At 41.5% G+C, this 23,069-nt stretch overlaps 1 protein-coding gene across 1 annotated transcript in view; it reads right to left on the bottom strand.

Annotated features, from left to right (window-relative positions):
- xxylt1 (xyloside xylosyltransferase 1) overlaps positions 1–23,069 on the bottom strand; it is a 112,876-nt gene that overhangs the window by 41,001 nt on the left and 48,806 nt on the right. The window contains exon 4 of the mRNA XM_014149275.3: positions 1,461–1,593. Within this exon, the coding sequence (XP_014004750.1) occupies positions 1,461–1,593 (133 nt within the window). The remainder of the gene's footprint in view (positions 1–1,460; positions 1,594–23,069) is intronic.

Raw genomic sequence — 23,069 nt, 5'->3', positions numbered from 1 at the left:
ATCAGAGTAGTTGAAACCTATTTAGAAAAACTTTGTGAAACTACACCAGAGCGTGTTGATGATGACAAAATTTGTGTAACTATAAATTATAAATACATTTTCTGTTTGATCAAAACCATTGTCTCTCTGTTTGCCCCCTAAGTATTACAGAGGAGCCTGTTTATCTTAGTGCAACTGTTCAAATAGTTTCCCCTGCAAACACACACTTTTATGGCAGAGCTACTTACTGTGGGATTAAGGTGAGAAGATAAATATGATACGGAAAAGTAATTCAGCAGTAGATGTGGACACACACACACACACACAACAATTGGATTCTTTCTAGAACCATAGGCTCTTGTGGTTTTGCCAAAGATGTGATTTGGCATCTTAAATCACAAGATGTTTTTTATACTAATTACCTCTGACTTCATATAAGTCATCTCTCCTCTACAAGGCCTACAGGGTTTCATGGAACATGCGTTTTGAGCCTGCAGGCAGGCTGATGTGATGAGCTTGGATAAGAGGAGAGGAAAGTGGAGGAGAGGCGTAGAGGATAGAGGATGGGGGAGAGGAGAACACAGCGACAGCCTGCTGGAATGGGAACTGTCCTCCAGTGAACAGAGAGACAGCACTGATGAGCACAGGAGCACAGTGCTTCCTGTTGTTGCAGCCTAAAAAAACACTGACCTTCAGAATGTCATATCATACACACACATGTATCGTGCACACACACACACGTTTCCTTTTGCCGCTCATGTCCATCCCTCTCCCCGACTCCCCCATCTCCAACCTCCTCCTCAGCAAGACTCTCCACACATCGGTCTCTCCACACATCGGTCTCTCCCAACGTCCCTCTCCTCACTTCCCCTTTCCATATGGACAACCCTCGACAGCAGGACTCTGAGCGGACTTCCTCTCTGCCAGCTCCTGTCACTGTCACTTTGGTGGGAACGCACAGCAAGGGAGCACTCGGAACTCAAAAGAGGCCCTCTCAATTTCAGCTTTTAGAGTGCCCCACTTTCAACAGACTAGCATCGACTGACCACAAGAACATATCGACAAGTTCTGCCTCTCTGCCACTCAAAGCAATGTGCTTCAGCGGTTCTGGTCTGCTCTCATGTCTCAAATAGTACTGTGATGTTGTTTGTCACGGTTTAAGAAATAGATTTTAGTGATGGTAAACGGTCTTCGTTTTTTTGTGGCAGTGAAACAAATGGTTAAATAACACACTGTGATCCTTCCCGGCCCCACGAGTCTTCATGATTCATGTGTGCATGCACGCACGCACGTACGTGTGTGTGTGTGTGTGTGTGTGTGTGTGTGTGTGTGTGTGTGTGTGTGTGTGTGTGTGTGTGTGTGTGTGTGTGTGTGTGGTGTGTGTGTGTGTGTGTGTGTGTGTGTGTGTGTGTGTGTGTGTGTGTGTGTGTGTGTGTGTGTATATATACGCACGTGTGTGTGTGTGTGTGTGTGTTGAATACCTGTATACTGGCTGCATCTCTCGGGCGATGCCGATCACAGCTCCGGGAGGGAATCGATCAAACTCCAGAAACAGCTCCCTGATGTTGCTCCTGTACTTCAGATCCAGGTCCAGCTGTACAATGCGCTGCAGATCTGAAACACAGTTAAAGACATAACCACACAGAATAAAAAATAAAAGTCCCATGATGGTAGTGACTGCCCATTACTGCCTATCACTTATTAACAATCATTTATTTACATTACTTTAATCAAATATTTCAGGTGTATATTACATTTTATTAAATTTGATGACTTTATTATTTCATTCCAAGTCATCATCTATATAGAGCTGCTGCCTATGCTGTCTGACAAAATCACAATTTTAGTAGTTCTTCAAAGTAAATAAGGCATTTTATGACGCTGAATACCAACTATCAATCACTCAGATCCTGTATTTTTTTAGTTAGAGATACCTCACGAAGCAACTGCTCTCTGTCCCTCTCGATCGCGCATTCTTCTGTCTCTTTTCGTCACTTTCTTGGACTACTGCGGATTGGGTTTTTGAGCCATCTGGGTACGTGGTCTAGATCATTTTTGGACTTTCAGATAACTTTTTGTGAGATCCATTGAGAGTATGTCTAGATCATTTTCTTGTACTTTCAAATTACTATTTTACTATTCCACTCATTAACTGTATTATAAAATATATGAAACTGTGAGTAACATCTGTAGTTCGAGATGCCAAGACCCAAGGTGTCACAACTTCTGCCGAAGTCGATGCCCCTCCTTGTTCGGGCGGTGCTCGGCGGTCGACGTCACCGGTCTTCTAGCCATCATTGATCCATTTTTCATTTTCCATTGGTTTTGTCTTGTCTTCCTACACACCTGGTTCCAATCCCATTCATTACATGTTGTGTATTTAACCCTCTGTTTCCCCTCATGTCCTTGTCAGAGATTGTTTGTTGTTATGTGCTCGTGGATTTGTATTGGTGCGCAACGGGTTATTTTACCCAAGTTATTTTATTTATGTACGTTGGTTTTTGGAGTTTGTTTTATCTTAATTAAACTACTCCAGTTACACCAAGTTGATTTCTCCTGCGCCTGACTTCCCTGCCACCAACACACACGACATTGACAGAAGGCATGGTTTTCAGATTGACACTGATTGATACTGCTCTGTTGGTCAAATGAGATTGATACTGCTCTGTTGGTCAACTGAGATAAGCACCGTATTGTGTCCATTGCACAACAGTCCAGCACCTTAAGTATTCCCTAACCTTTCACTGCCATGCCAACCAGCAAAACACAGGAAGGTGGAACAATGTACAGATGAGTCTCTCCTGGTAACTGGGGTGACTACGGCTGCATAGGCAGCCCAATTCTGATATTTTGCACAATAATCGGCAAAAGAGCTAATCTGATTAGTCAAAAGACCAATTATTTAAAAAAAAGATCTGATTGGGCTGCCTGTGTAAACGAAGCTTAAGTGTCTATAGAGTGTTAAAAGTACAAGTAATCGCTGCGTAAGTCAAGCAAGACAAACCATGCGATTTCAGGTAACATCAAACAGTTTTCCAGCTTCTTGATATCAGACAGTGGCATGCACTTTAATCAAACGTGTCTCTGTCCCAATCTCAGAGTTGAGGTCACAATGGAGAGGCCAAACCGAACTCGGGCCCCAGGCCTGGAGAGGCCAGACTGCACAGACAATGGGCCTGCATATGGAAAAGGGAAAACAAGTGGCCTAAACTAAGCCTGTTGAAACCAGAACAATGCTGGGCTAGAACGGGGTTTCCACAGAGGCTTTGGCCAGAGAGATATTTTAGGGCCGGTATCTGTCCAAACAAGCAGCAGAAACTAAACTCTGCAGAGATGGTCAGCCGTTTTCTCCCCTGCTCTTTAAAGGGACAATCTGCAGTTGCTAAATACATTTGTGGACTTAAATTAATTATTTGTACCCATTGATTCTTGATGAATATAACTTATAAATGCCTCATGAGCATACTGTCAACTGTTGTACCCCATCAGAACCCAAAATAAACTTGTTTTCCTCCAATGTCTATAAACAAAGAAAATGTAAACAAACACCGTATAGCCTCAAAACATGGTTAAAACTATCATTTTGATATCATGGATGGTCAGTCCTTGTATCTATAGCTCTATGAATTTGAGAGCTGTTACATTTCTCCAGCCCCATCACAGTTCTTTTGCTAAACAGTGGTGGGGAAAACCCTTAATTTTTTCAACTTCGGATTGACTCTTTAAACAAGGAAGTCCCCTTCACAATGCCTTCATGAGGTAGAGTGGCGGAGAATCATCCCCCGACCGCCGACTTTGTTTGTTCTGAGAGGGCTTTAGACGGCCTGCTTTGGGACAGGGGAAAGCAGGAAGAGAGTCTTTGGCTGATACAACATTGGGCTGAGCTATGATATAACCACAAAGCATAAAAAGACCACAGGGGCAAAGAGTCACATTTACTCACACTCTTCCATTGCCGCTTCGCTTAACCATCATTCACCGCTATTATGACACCATTTAATGCTGACAGGCAATGCAGAATCACCTTTAAAACAAACGTGATCAATCAATCAAATTCTCTATTAATAATGATGGAGGAATGCAGGGTGGCATTTTACCATACTGGAGGAGCTGGGGGCTCTCTGGCTGGTGCCTCGGGTAACGTTACAGTGCAGGATAACAGAGCGTTTGTGCTCAGCCAATTCGGATTCATTTCAGTCAGCCTCGTTTCCCCGGCGGGAGAGACCAATTCCCAGAACTGGAGGGGTCACAGCAGGGTTCACCGCCACGGCCCACCTCCGGCGCCCAGCCGAGCGTCTCCATGGACCAGGCCTCAGCGGGCCATGATGACTGCTTTGTTTAATCATGCCTTCAGAGAACATTATGTCTGAGGAAAGTAGGCGGCATTAAAGGGGGGCTTGGGGTTTGGGAGGGAGGAGACTTGGTCTTCTACTAAAGCCTTTTCTTATTTGAAAGAAAATATGTCAGGTGTAGTCACCTGATCTCGAGATCATGTAGGCCTATGCCTTATTTTGATCTTCTGTTTAATTTGTCTGATGTGACTAGATGTACATTGGTTTTGAACCAGTCCCTTTTATAACATAATCCACTATGACCAACAAAGCTACCAACAACTTGCCTCATTCCCCTCTCACTATGCTTCAGGCCAGCAATGTGATGTGCCATTTTCAATGACTCATATATTGGATAAAAATAGAATGAGGCTTTATCCATCCCAGTTCTATCTATTTCTATACAGCGTAGTAGCTGCGGGTTGCATTGTCTGTCAGAGTTAAAGAGGTAGTCAGCAGTAGAAACCATAACAGTGTCCTCCCTGCCCCTGTTCCGGTAAAAAGCTGAGGGACGGGGATGGATAAATGTAACCACTCTCAAATGTATAGACTATGAATGCAAGGACTGACCGTCCATGATATTACAATAATTGTTTTAATCCTGTTTTGAGGCTATATATGTTGATGTAAGCAAGTGGTGATTGCTCCTTTAACCTGTCTGGGCTAGGGGGCAGTATTTTCACAGTCGGATAAAAAAACGTACCCGATTTAAACTGGTTACTACTATTTCCCATAAACGAGAATATGCATATTATTAGTAGATTTGGATAGAAAACACTCTGAAGTTTCTAAAACTGTTTGAATGGTGTCTGTGAGTATAACAGAACTCATATGGCAGGCAAAAACCTGAGAATATTCCATGCAGGAAGTGGCCTGTTTGCGAATTTGTAGTTCTCCCTTTGCTTCTCTATCGAAACTACAGTGCCCGTGGGGTTATGTAGCACTTTCTAAGGCTTCCAATGGCTCGCTAAAGCGTTCAGAAAGCGGATTGACGCGTCTCCTGTCTCCGGGCAGATAACAGGAGCACAGTTTGTCAGTGGACTGCCTGGTGGCTAAGAGATAGGAAATGCGCGTTCACGAGACCTCGCCATTTTTTCTCTTCCTTTTTGAATGAATACAGCATTGTCCGGTTGGAATATTATTGCTATTTTATGAGAAAAATACCATAAACATTTATTTTAAACAGTGTTTGACATGCTTCTAAGTACGGTAAAGGAACATTGAAGGTTTTTTTCTCGTAATGCGCTCGCGCGTTACCCTTTGGATAGTGACCTCAACGCACGAACAAAACGGGGGTATTTGCACATAACTATGGATTATTTGGAATAAAAACAACATTTGTTGTGGAAGTAGCAGTCCTGGGAGTGCATTCTGATGAAGAACAGCAAAGGTAATCCAATTTTTCTAATAGTAATTCTGAGTTTAGTGAGCCCCGAAGTTGGCAGGTGTCTGAATAGCTAGCCGTGATGGCTAAGCTATGTACTCAGAATATTGCAAAATGTGCTTTCGCCGAAAAGCTATTTTAAAATCTGACATAGCGATTGCATAAAGGAGTTCTGTATCTATAAATCTTAAAATAATTGTTGTTATTTGTCAACGTTTATCATGAGTAATTTAGTAAATTCACCGGAAGTTTTCGGTGGGAATACAATTTCTGAACATCACACGCCAATGTAAAAAGCTGGTTTTTGATATAAATATGAACTTGATTGAACAAAACATGCATGTATTGTATAACATAATGTCCTAGGAGTGTCATCTGATGAAGATCATCAAAGGTTAGTGCTTCATTTAGCTGTGATTTGGGTTTTATTGACATATATGCTTGCTTGAAAAATGGCTGTGTGGTTATTTGTGTCTATGTACTCTCCTAACATAATCTAATGTTTTGCTTTCGCTGTAAAGCCTTTTTGAAATCGGACAATGTGGTTAGATTAACGAGAGTCTTATCTTTCAAATGGTGTAAAATAGTGGTATGTTTGAAATATTGAAATTATAGCATTTTTTAGGTATTTGTATTTTGCGCCACACAATTCCACTGGCTGTTGAATAGAGTGGAACGTCCCACCTAGCCCATAGAAGTTAACCTGATATGGATAGGGGGCAGTATTTTCACGGCCGGATGAAAAAACATACCCGATTTAAACTGGTTACTACTCTTGCCCAGAAACGAGAATATGCATATTATTAGTAGATTTGGATAGAAAACACTATGAAGTTTCTAAAACTGTTTGAATAATGTCTGTGAGTATAACAGAACTCATATGGCAGGCAAAAACCTGAGAAACATCCAACCAGGAAGTGGGAAATCTGAGGTTTGTAGTTTTTCAAGTGATTCCATATCTAATACAGTGTCTGTGGGGTCATTTTGCACTTCCTAAGGCGTCCACTAGATGTCAACAGTCTTTAGAACCTTGTTCAGGCTTCTACTGTGAATGGGAAGAGAATAAGAGCTGATTCAGTCGTGTGTCTGGAAAATTGGCACGAGCTCAAACATGCGCGCGGCCTTGAGAGCGAGCTGCCTTTCCTTTCAATTCTAAAGACAATGGAATTGTCCGGTTGGAATATTATTGCATATTTATGATAAAAACATCCTAAAGATTGATTCTATACATCGTTTGACATGTTTCTACGAACTGTAATGGAACTATTTTGACTTTTCGTCTGGAGTAAACTCACGCGCTTAGTGAATTTGGAGTGCTGGACTAAACAAGCGAACAAAATGGAGGTATTTGGACATAAATATGAACTTTATTGAACAAAATGAACATTTATAGTGGAACTGGGATTCCTGGGAGTGCATTCTGATGAAGATCAAAAGGTAAGTGAATATTTACAATGTTATTTGTGACTTCTGTTGACTCCAAAATGGTGGGTATCTGTATGGCTTGTTTTGATATCTGAGCGCTGTACTCAGATTATTGCAAAGTTTGCTTTCGCCGAAAAGCTTTTTTGAAATCTGACACAGCGGTTGCATTAAGGAGAAGGGTATCTATAATTCTGTGCATAACACTTGTATCTTTTGTCAAAGTTTGTGATGAGTATTTCTGTAAATTGATGTGCTCATTCACCGGTGGTTTTGGAGGCAAAACATTTCTGAACATTACACGCCAATGTAAAATGGGGGTTTTGGATATAAATATGAACTTTATCGAGCAAAACATGCATGTATTGTGTAACATGAAGTCCTATGAGTGCCATCTGATGAAGATCAAAGGTTAGTGATTAATTTTAGCTGTATTTCTTTGTTCTAATATTTTTTATTGAACACATACACAAGAATGGTGTATAGGTATAAAAGACAAGTTTACAGTTCTTATCTAAACATAAGAGAACAGACATTAACCAAAAGACCCAGAGTTCTGGGCACAAAACAAATATTACAAAACAAGACATACAAAACAAGGACAGGTAGAAAAAAAATATATAATATTTTTTTTTTTAAAGGGTCGATGTAGCCCCCCCACTTATACCCCACTTTATCCCCCTTTATTCCACCCTATTCCCCTCCCAACTGCTCGGATGGCGGGGCCAGCACACGCTGCCCAAAGGTAGATTACCATATGACAATTAAGAGTGCGTTAAGTGCAAATTCACAGCACCGCCTGGTCCAAGTAAGAGAGGAAAGGCTGCCAGATTTGATCAAATGTTGATAATTTATTGTTCAAAATATATCTAATTCTTTCTAAGTGTACAGTGTTTGCCAATTCGCTGAGCCATAATTTGGTAGAGGGCGCTTCCCTCTTTTTCCAAAACAACAAGATAATTTTTTTTGCCGAAATGAGACTGTAAGAGATTAGTTGTTTTTGGGAGTTGGTTAATCCGTTTAGGGAATCGGACACTCCCAGGATTATCAGAAGCGGGTCTGGGTCTATTGAAGTCTCCAGAACTTCAGAGAGGACGCCAAAAATTCCACACCAATACCCATACAAGTTAGAGCATAGGGCAAAGCAGTGGAGTAGTGTACCCTGCTCAGCCTGACATTTATCACACATAGGGGATGTACCAGGAAATATCCTATGCAGTTTGGTTTTGGAATAGTGTAATCTGTGTAATACCTTGAATTGTATGAGACGATGTCTGGAGTTAATGGAGCAGGTGTGGATATACACCAAGCTATCTTCCCAGTCTGCCACCGAAATGTCAGTCCCTAGTTCTTCCTCCCATTTTTCCTTAATGGCATCAGTAGAGGGTGTGCTAACAGATTGAAAAGCATCATATATACGAGATATCAGTTTGTCTGAGGTGGGGCATATTTTTATGCATCCGTCAAACGTGGAAGGTTTAGCATTCCCAAATGTTGGGAGGTATTTTCTAACATAGTCTCTAATCTGTAGGTATCTGAAAAAGTTACTTCTGGGAAGATTATACATTTCCCTCAGTGATTCAAAGGAAGCAAAGGTTCCCCCTATATATAAATCCCCTATGGTACTTATCCCCAACTCTCCCCACCGCTCAAATGTGTTATCAAGGTTAGAGGGCGCAAAGGAGGGATTCCTGGCAACAGGAAGCATGAACGATATTGGTCTAAGATCAAAGTGGACTTTAATTTGCTTCCAGATTCGGACTGTGCTATGTATAATAGGATTGTTACGGTAAAGTGACATCTCCAGATTGACAGGTGACAAAATCACAGCACCAATAGAGAAGGGGTGGCACTCCTCTCGCTCCATACTAAGCCAGCTGGATGGCGGGAGTGCGTCATCCAGCAGAAACGTAACAGCGCGGAGGTTGGCGGCCCAGTAGTAAAATATAAAGTTTGGGAGAGACAATCCTCCTTCCGTCTTGGATTTACAGAGGTGTTTTTTACCTATCCTGTGTGTTTTATAATCCCAGATGAAATGATTGATAATAGAGTCCAGTTGTTTATGAAAGGATTTAGGTATGAATATTGGGATGTTCTGGTATAGGTAGAGCAGTTGTGGGAGGAAGACCATTTTAATGGCATTAATTCTTCCGAGCAGAGAAATTGGGAGAGTTCTCCAAAATTGTATGTTTGCCTTAAGTTTTTGCATCAGAGAGGGGAAATTCTCTTTAAATAGTAAGGAGTATTGTTTGGTAACTACAATTCCAAGGTAGGTAAATTTATCTGAAGATAGCTTAACTGGAAGATGTTCTAGCCAGGAGGTGTTTTGCAACCGAATGGGCATTAATTCACTCTTGTTCCAATTTATTCTGTATCCCGAGAAGGTACCAAACAAATTAATCACCTCTAGAATAGCTGGAATACTATCTTGGGGTTCTGTTACATAGAGGAGAATGTCATCTGCGTATAGGGAAATCTTATTTAGAGTATGTTTAGTATTATAGCCGTGTATTGCTGCATGAGATCTGATCGCTTGAGCGAGAGGTTCAATAATTAGGGCGAAGAGCATAGGCGACAGCGCACAACCCTGCCTTGTCCCTCTGTGAAGGTTAAATCGGGGCGACAATGATTGGTTAGTGAGTATTCTTGCACAGGGGTTCCTATATAAAAGCTGGATCCACTTTATGAACCCATCTCCAATATTACATTTCTGTAGGACCTTGAATAGATAGGGCCACTCAACTTGGTCAAAGGCCTTTTCAGCGTCAAGAGATATAACGGCTAGGTCCACGATAGGTAACCTCTGAGAATACATAATGTTGAATAGGCGCCTGAGATTGAAGAATGAGTTTCTGTTAGGGATAAAGCCGGTCTGGTCTGAATGGACCAATTTGCCAATTAAAGTGCTCAGCCTGTTAGCCAAAGTTTTTGCTAAAATCTTTTGGTCTGTATTAAGGAGGGATATTGGTCTGTATGACCCTACCTCTTCCAGATCCTTACCCTTCTTATGTATAACTGTAATAAACGCCTCATCCAAAGTGGATGGGAGCACTCCATCCTCGTTGGCCTGAACCAACATTTTGTGTAGGTAGGGAGAGAGCATGTTGCTGAATGTTTTGTAGAATTCACTCGGGTATCCATCTGGGCCCGGGGTCTTGCCACTCTTTAGAGATTTTATTGTTTCTGTAATTTCTTCAAGAGATATTTCCTTATTCAGGAAGTTAGAGTCTTCCTGGTTCAGGGCAGGAAGATTACAGTTCTCCAAAAAGTTTTGCATAATTAAGGGGTTAGGATCCGCTTTAGATGTATATAAAGTCTCATAAAACTGACGGAATCTGTCATTTATGTCTTTGGGGGAAGAGAGTAATTCCCCAGATGCAGATTTAACTTTGTGAATCATACGGTCACTCACATTCTTACGAAGTTGTCTGGCGAGTAGTTTGTGTGGTTTGTCACCAAACTCAAAATATTTTTGCTTGGCATAGAGAAAAGATTTAGCAATTTTATCAGAGAGGATCTGATTGTATTTAAATTTTAAAGACATTTTTTTATGTTTCTCCCTAGATGGGTGTCTAGCATTCTCCCTATCCAGTAAGTGAATTTGTCCCTCCAGTTCTACCAATTCTCTTCTGTTTTGCCTACTCCTGGCAGTCTGAAAGGAGATGATACAACCTCTCAAATAAGCCTTCAGTGTTTCCCACAATAATGCTGGGGAAGTCTCTGTGTTGTCGTTGGTATCAAAGAAAAATGTAATTTGATCTTTAAGATGTTCACAGAATGTTGGTTCTGTGAGGAGCTGAGGATTCAACCTCCAGACCCTCTCGTTTGGTACGATGTCACCCAATCTCAGGGAGAAGGTGAGTGGACTGTGGTCAGAGATTATAATATCATGATACCTCACATTACAGGTATAGGGGAGTAGTTTAGCATCAACCAAAAAGTAGTCAATTCGAGTATAAACATTGTGAACATGAGAGTAAAAGGAGTATTCCCTACCCGTAGGGTTAGAGATCCTCCATATATCAAATAAGTTCGCATTTTTTATGTAGGTATTCAAGAATTCGCTTGAATAGGAGGTAGGGGTTCGCCGGGTAGAGGATCTATCCAAATATTGGTCTAGTACACAGTTGAGGTCTCCTCCAATGACCAGGTTAGTATGGGAGATATCTGGAATCAGGGCAAGGACTCTTTTGAAAAAAGAGGGGTTATCAATGTTTGGCCCATAGATATTAAGTAGAGTTACAGAAGTAGAGTGGATCTCTCCTATTACGATCACATAAGGACCCTCTTTGTCCACAATAGTGGTTTTATGTTGAAAGGGAATTCCTTTCCGTACCAGAATCGCTGTGCCTCTCGTTTTGGCAGAGAAGTTAGAGTGATACACTTGCCCCACCCACTTACATTTAACCTGTTAGGGCTAGGGGGCAGTATTTGCACGGCTGGATAAAAAAAAATGTACCCGATTTAATCTGGTTACTAATCCTACCCAGTAACTAGAATATGCATATACTTATTATATATGGATAGAAAACACCCTAAAGTTTCTAAAACTGTTTGAATGGTGTCTGTGAGTATAACAGAACTCATTTGGCAGGCAAAACCCTGAGACAGATTCTGACAGGAAGTGGATACCTGATGTGTTGTATTACCTTTAAACCTATGCCATTGAAAAACACAGGGGCTGAGGAATATTTTGGCACTTCCTATTGCTTCCACTAGATGTCACCAGCCTTTACAAAGTGTTTTGAGTCTTCTGGAGGGAGATCTGACCGAACAAGAGCCATGGAACGATGATGGCCCATTAGACACCTGGCGCGCGAGTTCATGTTGGGTACCCTCGTTCCAATACGTTATAAAAGAGAATGCATTCGTCCACCTTGAATATTATTCATGTTCTGGTTAAAAAAGGCCCTAATGATTTATGCTATACAACGTTTGACATGTTTGAACGAACGTAAATATATTTTTTCCCCTCGTTCATGAAGTGAAGTCCGGCGGGCTTAGATCATGTGCTAACAAGACGGAGATTTTTGGACATAAATGATGAGCTTTTTTGAACAAAACTACATTCGTTATGGACCTGTGATACCTGGAAGTGACATCTGATGAAGAGAATCAAAGGTAATGGATTATTTACATCGTATTTTCGATTTTAGATCTCCCCAACATGGCGGCTAGTCTGTATCGCAACGCGTATTTTTCTGGGCGCAGTGCTCAGATTATTGCAAAGTGTGATTTCCCAGTAAGGTTATTTTTAAATCTGGCAAGTTGATTGCGTTCAAGAGATGTAAATCTATAATTCTTTAAATGACAATATAATATTTTACCAAGGTTTTCTAATTTTAATTATTTAATTTGTGGTGCTGACTTGAATGCCGGTTATTGGAGGGAAACGATTTCCTGAACATCAACGCCACAGTAAAACGCTGTTTTTGGATATAAATATGAACTTGATAGAACTAAAAATGCATGCATTGTCTAACACAATGTCCTAGGAGTGTCATCTGTTGGAGATTGTAAAAGGTTAGTGCATAATTTTAGCTGATTTTATGGTTTTGGTGACGCCTGTCTTTGAATTGGCACAACATTACACACAACTCTTGTAAATGTACTGTCCTAACATACTCTAAATTTATGCTTTCGCCGTAAAACCTTTTTGAAATCGTAAAACGTGGTTAGATTAAGGAGATGTTTATCTTTCAAAGGGTGTAAAATAGTTGTATGTTTGAAAAATTTGAATTTTTACATTTATTTGGATTCAAATTTGCCGCTCTTGAAATGCACCTGCTGTTGATGGAGTGCACCACGGGTGGGACGCTTGCGTCCCACCTAGCCCATAGAGGTTAAGTCTGTTATGAGAATTGTTTTTCAGATGGGTTTCTTGCAAAAATATAATATCAGACGAGAGTGCTTGCAAGTGGGATAGGACCTTGCCTCTCTTAATTGGTTCATTTAAACCCTTGACATTCCAGGAAGTGAATGTAAGCCCCGCCCTCCTCTCATTTGTAGTTCCTATGGTGGCCTGCATAGCATGTAAGTTACTAACAAGGTAAGAAAGTGCACCAAACTATCACGATCAGCATATGTAGCACCTACACCCGAGCAGTATCCAACCCACCCCTTCCCCCCTGCAAGCACCTTTACTCTCCACCCTATTCCCCTACTTACCCCAACATTTACCCCTCCCATCAACCCACATTTAACAGGCATACACAAAAAGGAGAGAAAAAAACATGAAAGTAAAAATAATAAACACATTGTCTGGCCGATGCCAAAAAAGCACGGCGCGACCTCGAACAAGAGGTAAAACAAAAATAAAATCCCAACTGTACGTTCACCTCTCATTATCCTAGAACTTCTACTAACATCTGAACTGAGGAGGCTCCCGCGATTAAAGTGTTCAATTAGCATCTATTAAACCTAAACAGAATAAGTTGCAACTTAAACTTATTGTGCACTTAAGCTTCATCTTGGGTCAATCCCTGAGATAAGCAAGATATAGCATCACAAGATTACATTGCTAAGCAATGCCGGTCTAAACATAAACCATCCGCAACCGACATAGACAGCAGTACAATTACATATTGTGGGTTAAGAGATGGGAACAAGGATTTCGATAAATTGAACGTACCCCCCAATCAAAAAAAATAAAAAATGTATAATAATAAAAAATACATTTTTTTCCCCCTTCTAAAAAAAACAATAGTGATATATATATATATATATATATATACACATACATACACACATACATACAAACATACCCATATACACACACACATACATCTATCCATACACATACACACTTGTACATATACATACATACACACACGTGCACATTTATACACACACACACACACGTGCATACCTACCTACACACACACCCATGCGCAAGTATATACACGCATACCCACATACGTACACACGTGCATACATACACACACACACTTACGCACATACACCCAAAAATATATACTTATAGAAATAAATATTAATAGCCACACACACACACACACACCCCCCTACATACACACCCCAGAATAGTAATCTACACTAATTTAAAATATACACATACCTAATACTAAAAAGCTAAGAGAAAATAATAATAAAGTACACATAGTAATTACATGTATGCACACCTACACAGACACAAGCCCCACGGAAGTCTGGTGGGAATCTAATCGTGAGAGCGGGCCAGGCTATGACAAAGGCAGAACAGCACAAAACATCAACTTGCTATCCAGGTGTCTGCGTCTGCCCCTTCCCAGCCATCACCCCCAGACCTCCGCAAGCAATAACTAACTGGTATGGTAATAGGAATAATGTAATAATTGAAAAATAAATAACGAAACAAAACAAAAATGGGGGAACATAAGTATATCCATCCGAAAGTGTCAATGATCAGACCTGGAAGGCCTCCCAAACAGGCACCACCACGAACCCAGTCGGAATTAAAGTGAAACTGACGTTAAATGAGAGCTCTAACCGCCCTCCATTGGTCAGCTCAGCGTGTTACATGTTCGGCCGTCCCAGTGCCTCGACCGTTTAGTACGGTTTCACCCGTTATGGTATAGTATGGGTTCGAGTCCATGAGCAGACCCTAACACACAATGACAAGGCACTCTAACCTGTACGGGGGATTGGCGTATATTCCCGGATAAACTTCTCTGCGTCCAAAATCGAGGAGAGCCAAATCTTCTCTCCGGAAGGCGGGGTAATTCTTAGTCTTGCAGGGAAGAGCAAGGCTGGGCGAAGATGGAGTTTGTCGAGTTTGGTCATGACATCTCTGTAGCCGGCGCGGTGCTTTGCCACATCGGGCGCATAATCCTCGTAGACACGGAAGGGGTGCCCTTTATGTAACAGGTTGCCCCTCATTCGAGCCTCGCGCAGGATAAGATCCTTGGTCTTGAAACTGTGACAGCAGATGATTACTGGGCGAGGACGTTGGCCCGGTCGAGGCACTGGGACAAGGGCGCGATGTGCACGGTCCAGTTGGGGATCTGAAGCCAAAACATCCGATCCCATTGCATCCTTCAATAGCTTGGCGAAGAAGTCGGTGGGGCGAGAGCCAGCCTCTATCCCCTCTGCCAGCCCAACAACGCGAAGGTTGTGACGTCTGGATCGACCCTCCAGGTCGACCACTTTCACAGAAAGCTTCTGCACACTATCCTGCAATGACGTGCATAGCTTCTCCAACTCGTCGATCCTACCAGCGTTGAATTCAGAGGCTTTCTCAAGGTCCACAATACTCTGGCCCTGCGAGGCGACCGTTCGAATGGTGCTCTCAATTTTAGTGTCCAGTTCAGCAATAGTAGCCTTAAGATCCTCAGCTATAGCAACACGTAGTTCTCCCAAAGCCCGGGTAAGTTCTGTAAGTGTCACGTTGTTACCTGTGCCTTCCGCCATGTCTGTCTTGTTGTTTGGCGGGGAGTAGGCCTCCGAAGTGGATTTATTGTCCTTTGGTCGCTTATTACTCGGCATTTTCACATAGAAAGTTACAATATTGTATTAGAAAGAAACGTTTGTTGTAAAAAGTGCTATAAAGTAGGTTAAGTAGGTTATTTTGCAAAAAAGTTGCAGGAGCCTCTCACACACAGCCGTTCACTCCAACATGCTAGCTGATTTTAGCTGTATTTCTGTTTGTGACACCTCTCCTTGCTTGGAAAATGGCTGTGTGGTTTTTCTTTTCTAGGCGCTGTCCTAACATAATCTGATGCTATGCTTTTGCCGTAAAGCCATTTTGAAATCGGACAATGTGGTTGGATTAACGAGAAGATTGTCTTTAAAATGGTGTATAATACTTGTATGTGTGAGAAATTTGAATTATGAGATTTTTGTTGTTTTGAATTTGGCGCCCTGCTATTTCACTGGCTGTTGGCGAGGTGGGACGCTACCGTCCCATATGTCCTAGAGAGGATATGGAATCATGTAGTAACCAAAAAAATTTAAACAAATAAAAATATATTTGAGATACTTCAAAGTAGGCACCCTTTGCCTTGATGACAGCGTTGCACACTCTTGGCATTCTCTCAACCAGCTTCATGAATGGTTGATTTAGAATGCATTTCAATTAAAAGGTGTGCCTTGTTAAATTCATTTGTATTATTTATTTCCTTGTTAATGCATTTGAGCCAATCAGTTGTGTTGTGACAAGGTAGGGCTGGTATACAGAAGATAACCCTATTTGGTAAAAGACCAATTCCATATTATGGCAAGAACAGCTCAAATAAGCAAAGAGAAACATTACTTTAAGACATGAAGGTCAGTCAATCCGGAAAATGTCAAGAACTTTGAAAGTTTCTTCAGGTGCAGTCGCAAAAACCATCAAGCGCTATGATGAAACTGGCTCTCATGAGGACCGCCACAGGAAAGGAAGACCCAGAGTTACCTCTGCTGCAGAGGATAAGTTCATTAGAGTTACCAGCCTTAGAAATTGCAGCCCAAATAAATGCTTCACAGAGTTGAAGTAACAGACACATCTCAACATCAACATTAACTGTTCAGAGACTGCGTGAAATCAGGCCTTCATGGTCGAATTGCTGCAAAGAAACCACTACTAAAGGTCACAAATAAGAAGAGACCTGCTTGGGCCAAGATACCTGAGCAATGGACATTAGACCGGTGAAAAGCTGTTCTTTGGTCTGATGAGTCCAAATTGGAGATTTTTGGTTCCAACCGCCGTGTCTTTGTGAGACGCAGAGTAGATGAACGGATGATCTCTGCATGTGTGGTTCCCACCGTGAAGCAAGTAGGAGGAGATGTGATGGTGTGGGGGTGCTTTGCTGGTGACACTGTCAGTGAGTTATTTAGAATTCAAGGCACACTTAACCAGCATGGCTACCACAGCATTCTGCAGTGATACGCCATCCCATCTGGTTTGGGCTTACTGGGACTATCCTTTGTTTTTCAACAGGACAATGACTCAATACACCTCCAGGCTGTGTAAGGGCTATTTGACCAAGAAGGAGAGTGATGGAGTGCTGCATCAGATGACCTGGGCACCACAATCAGTCGACCTCAACCCAATTGAGATGGTTGGGATGAATTGGACCGCAGAGTGAAGGAAAAGCAGCCAACAAGTGCTCAGCGTATGTGGGAACTCCTTCACGACTGTTGGAAAAGCATTCCTCATGAAGCTGGTTGAGAGAATGCCAAAAGTGTGCTAAGCTGTCAAAGGCAAAGGGTGTCTACTTTGTTTAACCTGTTAGGGCTAGGGGGCAGTATTGACACGGCTGGATAAAAAACATACCCGATTTAATCTGGTTACCACTCCTACCCAGTAACTAGAATATGCATATACTTATTACATATGGATAGAAAACACCCTAAAGTTTCTAAAACTGTTTGAATGGTGTCTGTGAGTATAACAGAACTCAAATGGCAGGTCAAAACCTGAGAGATTCCTTTACAGGAAGTGGCCTGTCTGACCATTTCTTTAACTTCTTTTCCATCTCTATCTTTTACTAACGATCTCTGCTCTAACGTGACACTTCCCACGTCTTCCATAGGCGCTCAGAGCCCGGGAAAAAACAGAATGTCGTCATCCCAGCCCCAGGCTGAAACACATTATCGCCTTTCTCAAGTGGCCGATCAAGGGACTCTGGGCTTATGCGCATGACCCGACCGCCCCCGCCTTTGTGATTTTTTCCTCTGTTTGCCGAAAAGGAGATTCCCTGTCGGAATATTATCGCTTTTCTACGAGAAAAATGGCGTAAAAATTGATTTTAAACAGCGGTTGACATGCTTCGAAGTACGGTAATGGAATATTTAGAATTTTTTTGTCACGAATTGCGCCATGCGCACGACCCTTCTTTACCATTTCGGATAGTGTCTGGAACGCACGAACAAAACGCCGCTATTCGGATATAACGATGGATTATTTTGGACCAAACCAACATTTGTTATTGAAGTAGCAGTCCTGGGAGTGCATTCTGACGAAGACAACAAAAGGTAATCAAACTTTTATAATAGTAAATATGATTATGGTGAGTGCTAAACTTGCCGGGTGTCTAAATAGCTAGCCCGTGATGCCTGGGCTATGTACTTAGAATATTGCAAAATGTGCTTTCACCAAAAAGCTATTTTAAAATCGGACATATCGAGTGCATAGAGGAGGTCTGTATCTATAATTCTTAAAATAATTATGCTTTTTGTGAACGTTTATCGTGAGTAATTTAGTAAAATGTTAGCGAATTCCCCGGAAGTTTGCTAGTTCTGCTAGTATGCTAGTTCTGAACGTCACATGCTAATGTAAAAAGCTGGTTTTTGATATAAATATGAACTTGATTGAACAAAACATGCATGTATTGTATAACATAATGTCCTAGGGTTGTCATCTGATGAAGATCATCAAAGGTGAGTGCTGCATTTAGCTGTCTTCTGGGTTTTGGTGACATATGCTGGCTTGAAAAATGGGTGTCTGATTATTTCTGACTTGGTACTCTGCTGACATAATCTAATGTTTTGCTTTCGTTGTAAAGCCTTTTTGAAATCGGACAGTGTGGTTAGATTAACGAGAGTCTTGTCTTTAAATAGCTGTAAAATAGTCATATGTTTGAGAAATTGAAGTAATAGGATTTTTAAGGTTTTGAAAATCGCGCCACAGGCTTAAAGTAGCCCAGAGAGGTTAACACTTTTTTGGTTACTACATGATTCCATGTGTTATTTCATACAATGTAGAAAATAGTACAAATACAGGAAAAACCCTGCAATGAGTGTGGTGTGTGTGTGTGTGTGTGTGTGTGTGTGTGTATATATATATATATATATCATTTCCCCCCCTCAATCCACACAAAATACCCCATAATAACAAAGCAAAAACATTTTCGTAAATGTATTAATAAAAAAAAACAGAAATACCTTATTTACATAAGTATTCAGACCCTTTGCTATGAGACTCGGTTGACAGTGCATGTCAGAGCAAAAACCAAGCCATGAGGTCGAAGGAATTGTCTGTAGAGCTCCAAGACATGACTGTGTCGAGGTACAGATCTGGGGAGGGTACCAAAACATTTCTGCACCTTCCAACAGGACCTCGACCCTAAGCACATAGCCAAGACATCACAGGAGTGGCTTTGGGACAAGTCTCTGAATGTCGTTGAGTGGCTCAGCCACAGCCCGGACTTGAACCTGATCGAGTATCTCTGGAGAGACCTGAAAATATCTGTGCAGCGACGCTCCCCATCCAACCTGACAGAGCTTGAGAAGAATGGGGGAAACTCCCCAAATACAGGTGTGCCAAGCTTGTAGTGTCAATACCCAAGAAGACTCGAGGCTGTAATCACTGGCAACGGTGTTTCAACAAAGTACTGAGTAAAGGGTCTGAATACTTATGTAAATGAAAATGTCTAAAAACCTGTTTTTGGTTTGTCATTATCAATTTTAGAATAAGGCTGTAACATAAACAAGTCAAGGGGTCTGAATACTTTTCAAATGCACATACACACACACACACACACACACACACACACACACACACACACACACACACACACACACACACAGTGAACAAATATAAACGCAACATGCAAAAATGTTACTGAGTTACAGTTCATATAAGGAAATCAGTCAATTGAAATAAATTCATTAGGCCCTAATCTATGGATTTCACATGACTGGGAATACAGATATGCATCTGCTGGTCACAGATGGCTGAAAAAAAGGTAGGGGCGTGAATCAGAAAGCCAGTCAGTATTTGGTGTGACCACCATTTGCCTCATGCAGCACGACACATCGCCTTCACATTAAGTTGATCAGGCTGTTGATTGTGGCCTGTGGAATGTTCTCACTCCTCTTCAATGGCTGTGCAAAGTTGCTGGATATTGGCGGAAACTGGAACACGCTATCGTAGACGTCGATCCAGAGCATCCCAAACATGCTCAAATGGGTGACATGTCTGGTGAGTATACAGACCATGGAAGAACTGGGACATGTTCAGCTTCCAGGAATTGTGTACAGATCCTTGCGACATGGGGCCGTGCATTATCATGCTGAAACATGAGGTGATGGGGGAAAATTAATGGCACGACAATGGGCCTCAGGATCTCGTCACAGTATCTCGGAGCATTCAAATTGCCATCGATAAAATGAAATTGTTGTCCGTAACTTATGCCTGCCCATACGATAACCCCACCGCCACCATGGTACACTCTGTTCACAATGTTGACATCAGCAAACCACTCACCCACACAACGCTGTCTACCCGGTACAATTGAAAACGGGATTCATCCCTGAAAAGGACACTTCTCCAGCGTGCCAGCAAAGGTGTACATTTGCCCACTGGTACAGCTGGCATCCGGGTTCAGTGAGCAGCGAGCAGTGTGTCAAGAAGCAGTGCAGCTGGGAGTTGCAGCGAAGGGACAAAGCTAACTCCCAATTCAATATCACGAAATTGGAGAGAACGGGTTAAAAATATATATATATTATAATAATTATTATATATTTTAAAAAATAAGAAAATGTATATATTACAGCTTTAAAACATTGCTTGTGTGTTTAATAGGCTAAATGACACATTCTGTTAACATGTGACCCCAAAGGGACCTGTTATTGCAATTTGAGATTTAATATCAAAGTAGTTTGGATTTACTGAACTACTTTTTCAAAGTACCTTTAGTTAAGTAAACTATATTTTTCTTAAGGGTAGTGTGAAGTAATTGGTAGCTTGGTAAACTATTTTAAGAATAGCTTCCCCAACACTTATCAAGATACAAGTAGTAGTGAGGAGGACAATTACTGAGGGGAGTGAAAGTGCTCACACCACCTCCCCTCTTTCTAACAACCCACTCAGCTGAAATCAGAGGAGGCTGTATGTAGGTCAGCGAAATTGACACTACAGCTGCATCTTGGTCTCATTCTCCACAGCAAAGCTGAGCTGAAGGACCCATCTCCCACCTCTACTCTCTTCCAATGTACACTGAAAGCTAGGCTATTAATTATTTATCACTGTTGAGTTATGATTACAAATGACTTTCCAATCACCAGTACATTGACAGCCATCTGATGAACTCACTGTAACTGGGACAGAAAAAGACATTGAAACATGCTGAAAACAACACAGAATTGTGTTGTTATTGCAGTTTAAACGGAATAACAGTCTCACTGTGGAATAGCACAGACTAAAGTCAGTTTTAAGAATATCTTCATACGAACTGCCATACATTCCCTGAAAAAAGGGGGCTTACCCCTCAGAGGGATGATAATGCTGCGTGACGTGTTGTGATAACTGTCTGTGTTGTTTGTTGTAGTAGCCACGTGACATGACACAACAGACCTTACAGATCAGGCTGTTTTGACGTTGCCTAGACACATTCATATATTATACTATATTGAAAACCGTCTGTCTGGCTCTATTCATGACCAATGGTATCATGCACACAGCTGTCCAACACAGCTCAGTCCAACACAGTACATCCCAACCTATTTCCCAGGTCTCTCAGCCTGTATTGATGGATCTGTTGGGAAGGGTTCGATGACTGGAACAAGCTCCCCAGGGGAGAGCAGAGGAAATAATGCGAGCAGACAGGCCCCCCTCCCAGCGTCCATGGAAAGGCCTGGTGACTGCGCTGCGATTCCTTGAAGTTCTCAAGCAACAACTCTTTCATCCCCGCTTATAGAAAAACGTGAAGTCATTTCAGAGCAGCCCATGGAGAACGAGACTTTCTATGTTGGATGCACATTTTCCCAGTGCAACAACAACCTTGCCTTAGGTCCAGGGCCAGCTCTTTCTTGACTCCTTTCGATCAGCGACCCCATTATAATTTGTTCAGATGGTGATGAAACATACAGTACCAGTCATAAGTTTGGACACACCTACTTATTCAAGGGTTTTTCTTTATTTTTACAATGTTCTACATTGTAGAATAATAGTGATAAGAGAATTAAAGGCAACCAAGTATTCTATGCAAATGGAATAGAGGAATTAGTTGTAAATTCACAAATGATGAGGCAGGGTTCGAAATGACCCTGTGCAACTGTGGCCACTGCAGAAAACAAAACTAGCTTATGGTAAGACCTGAAAACGTAAAAAAGGGTCGAAAGACATAGGGAGAAATTCGTAAATTGGAGGGCGAAATATAGTCATAGAATTATGAGGGAGGAGGTCAGACTCATGATTGTATTAATATAGATTGCCTATCTAAATAACGACGATAGAAAGGGTTGGTCAGATCTTAACCTCTACGGGCTAGGGGGCAGTATTGAGAATTTTGAAAAAAATGTGTGCCCATTTTTAACTGCCTCCTACACCAACTCAGAAGCTAAGATATGCATATTATTAACAGATTTGGATAGAAAACACTCTGAATTTTCCAAAACAGTTTGAATGGTGTCTGTAAGTATAACAAAACTCATATGGCAGGCAAAAACCTGAGAAAAATACAACCAGGAAATGAGAATTGTGGCTGTACTATTTTCGAGTCATTGCTAATAGATCACACAGTGACAAAGGATTCATTTTGCACTTCCTACGGCTTCCACTAGATGTCAACGATCTTTATAAAGTTGTTTGAAGCGTCTATGATGAACAGAGACCAAATTAGAATGCAGGGAAGTTGACGTCCTTGGGATGTCGTCACTTCATTATTGTGCGCACCTGCGCGTGCATGTGAGGTGAGACATTTTTCAAAAACGTTTTTCAAGACACAGGAGAGGTCGGGTTGAAATATAACTGATGTTTCACGTTAAAAATGGCCCTAAAGATTGATGCTAAACAACGTTTGACATGATTGAACGAACGTAAATAGATATTTTTTTTTTTTTCGTCGTGACTCCCCCCCCCGCCCTACTTTTGAGGAGCCTACCGAAGCCTAACAACATGGAAAAACTTGGAGTTATTTGGACATAAATTATGAACTTTGTCGAAAGAAACCACATTTGTTGTGGACCTGGGATTCCTGGAAGTGCCTTCTGATGAAGATAATCAAAGGTAAGGTTTTATTTACAATAGTATTATT

The sequence above is a fragment of the Salmo salar genome, chromosome 16, assembly GCF_965601325.2.
Source record: "Salmo salar chromosome 16, fSalSal1, whole genome shotgun sequence".
NCBI lineage: Eukaryota > Metazoa > Chordata > Actinopteri > Salmoniformes > Salmonidae > Salmo > Salmo salar.
This window is presented reverse-complemented; position numbering and strand designations above follow the sequence as displayed.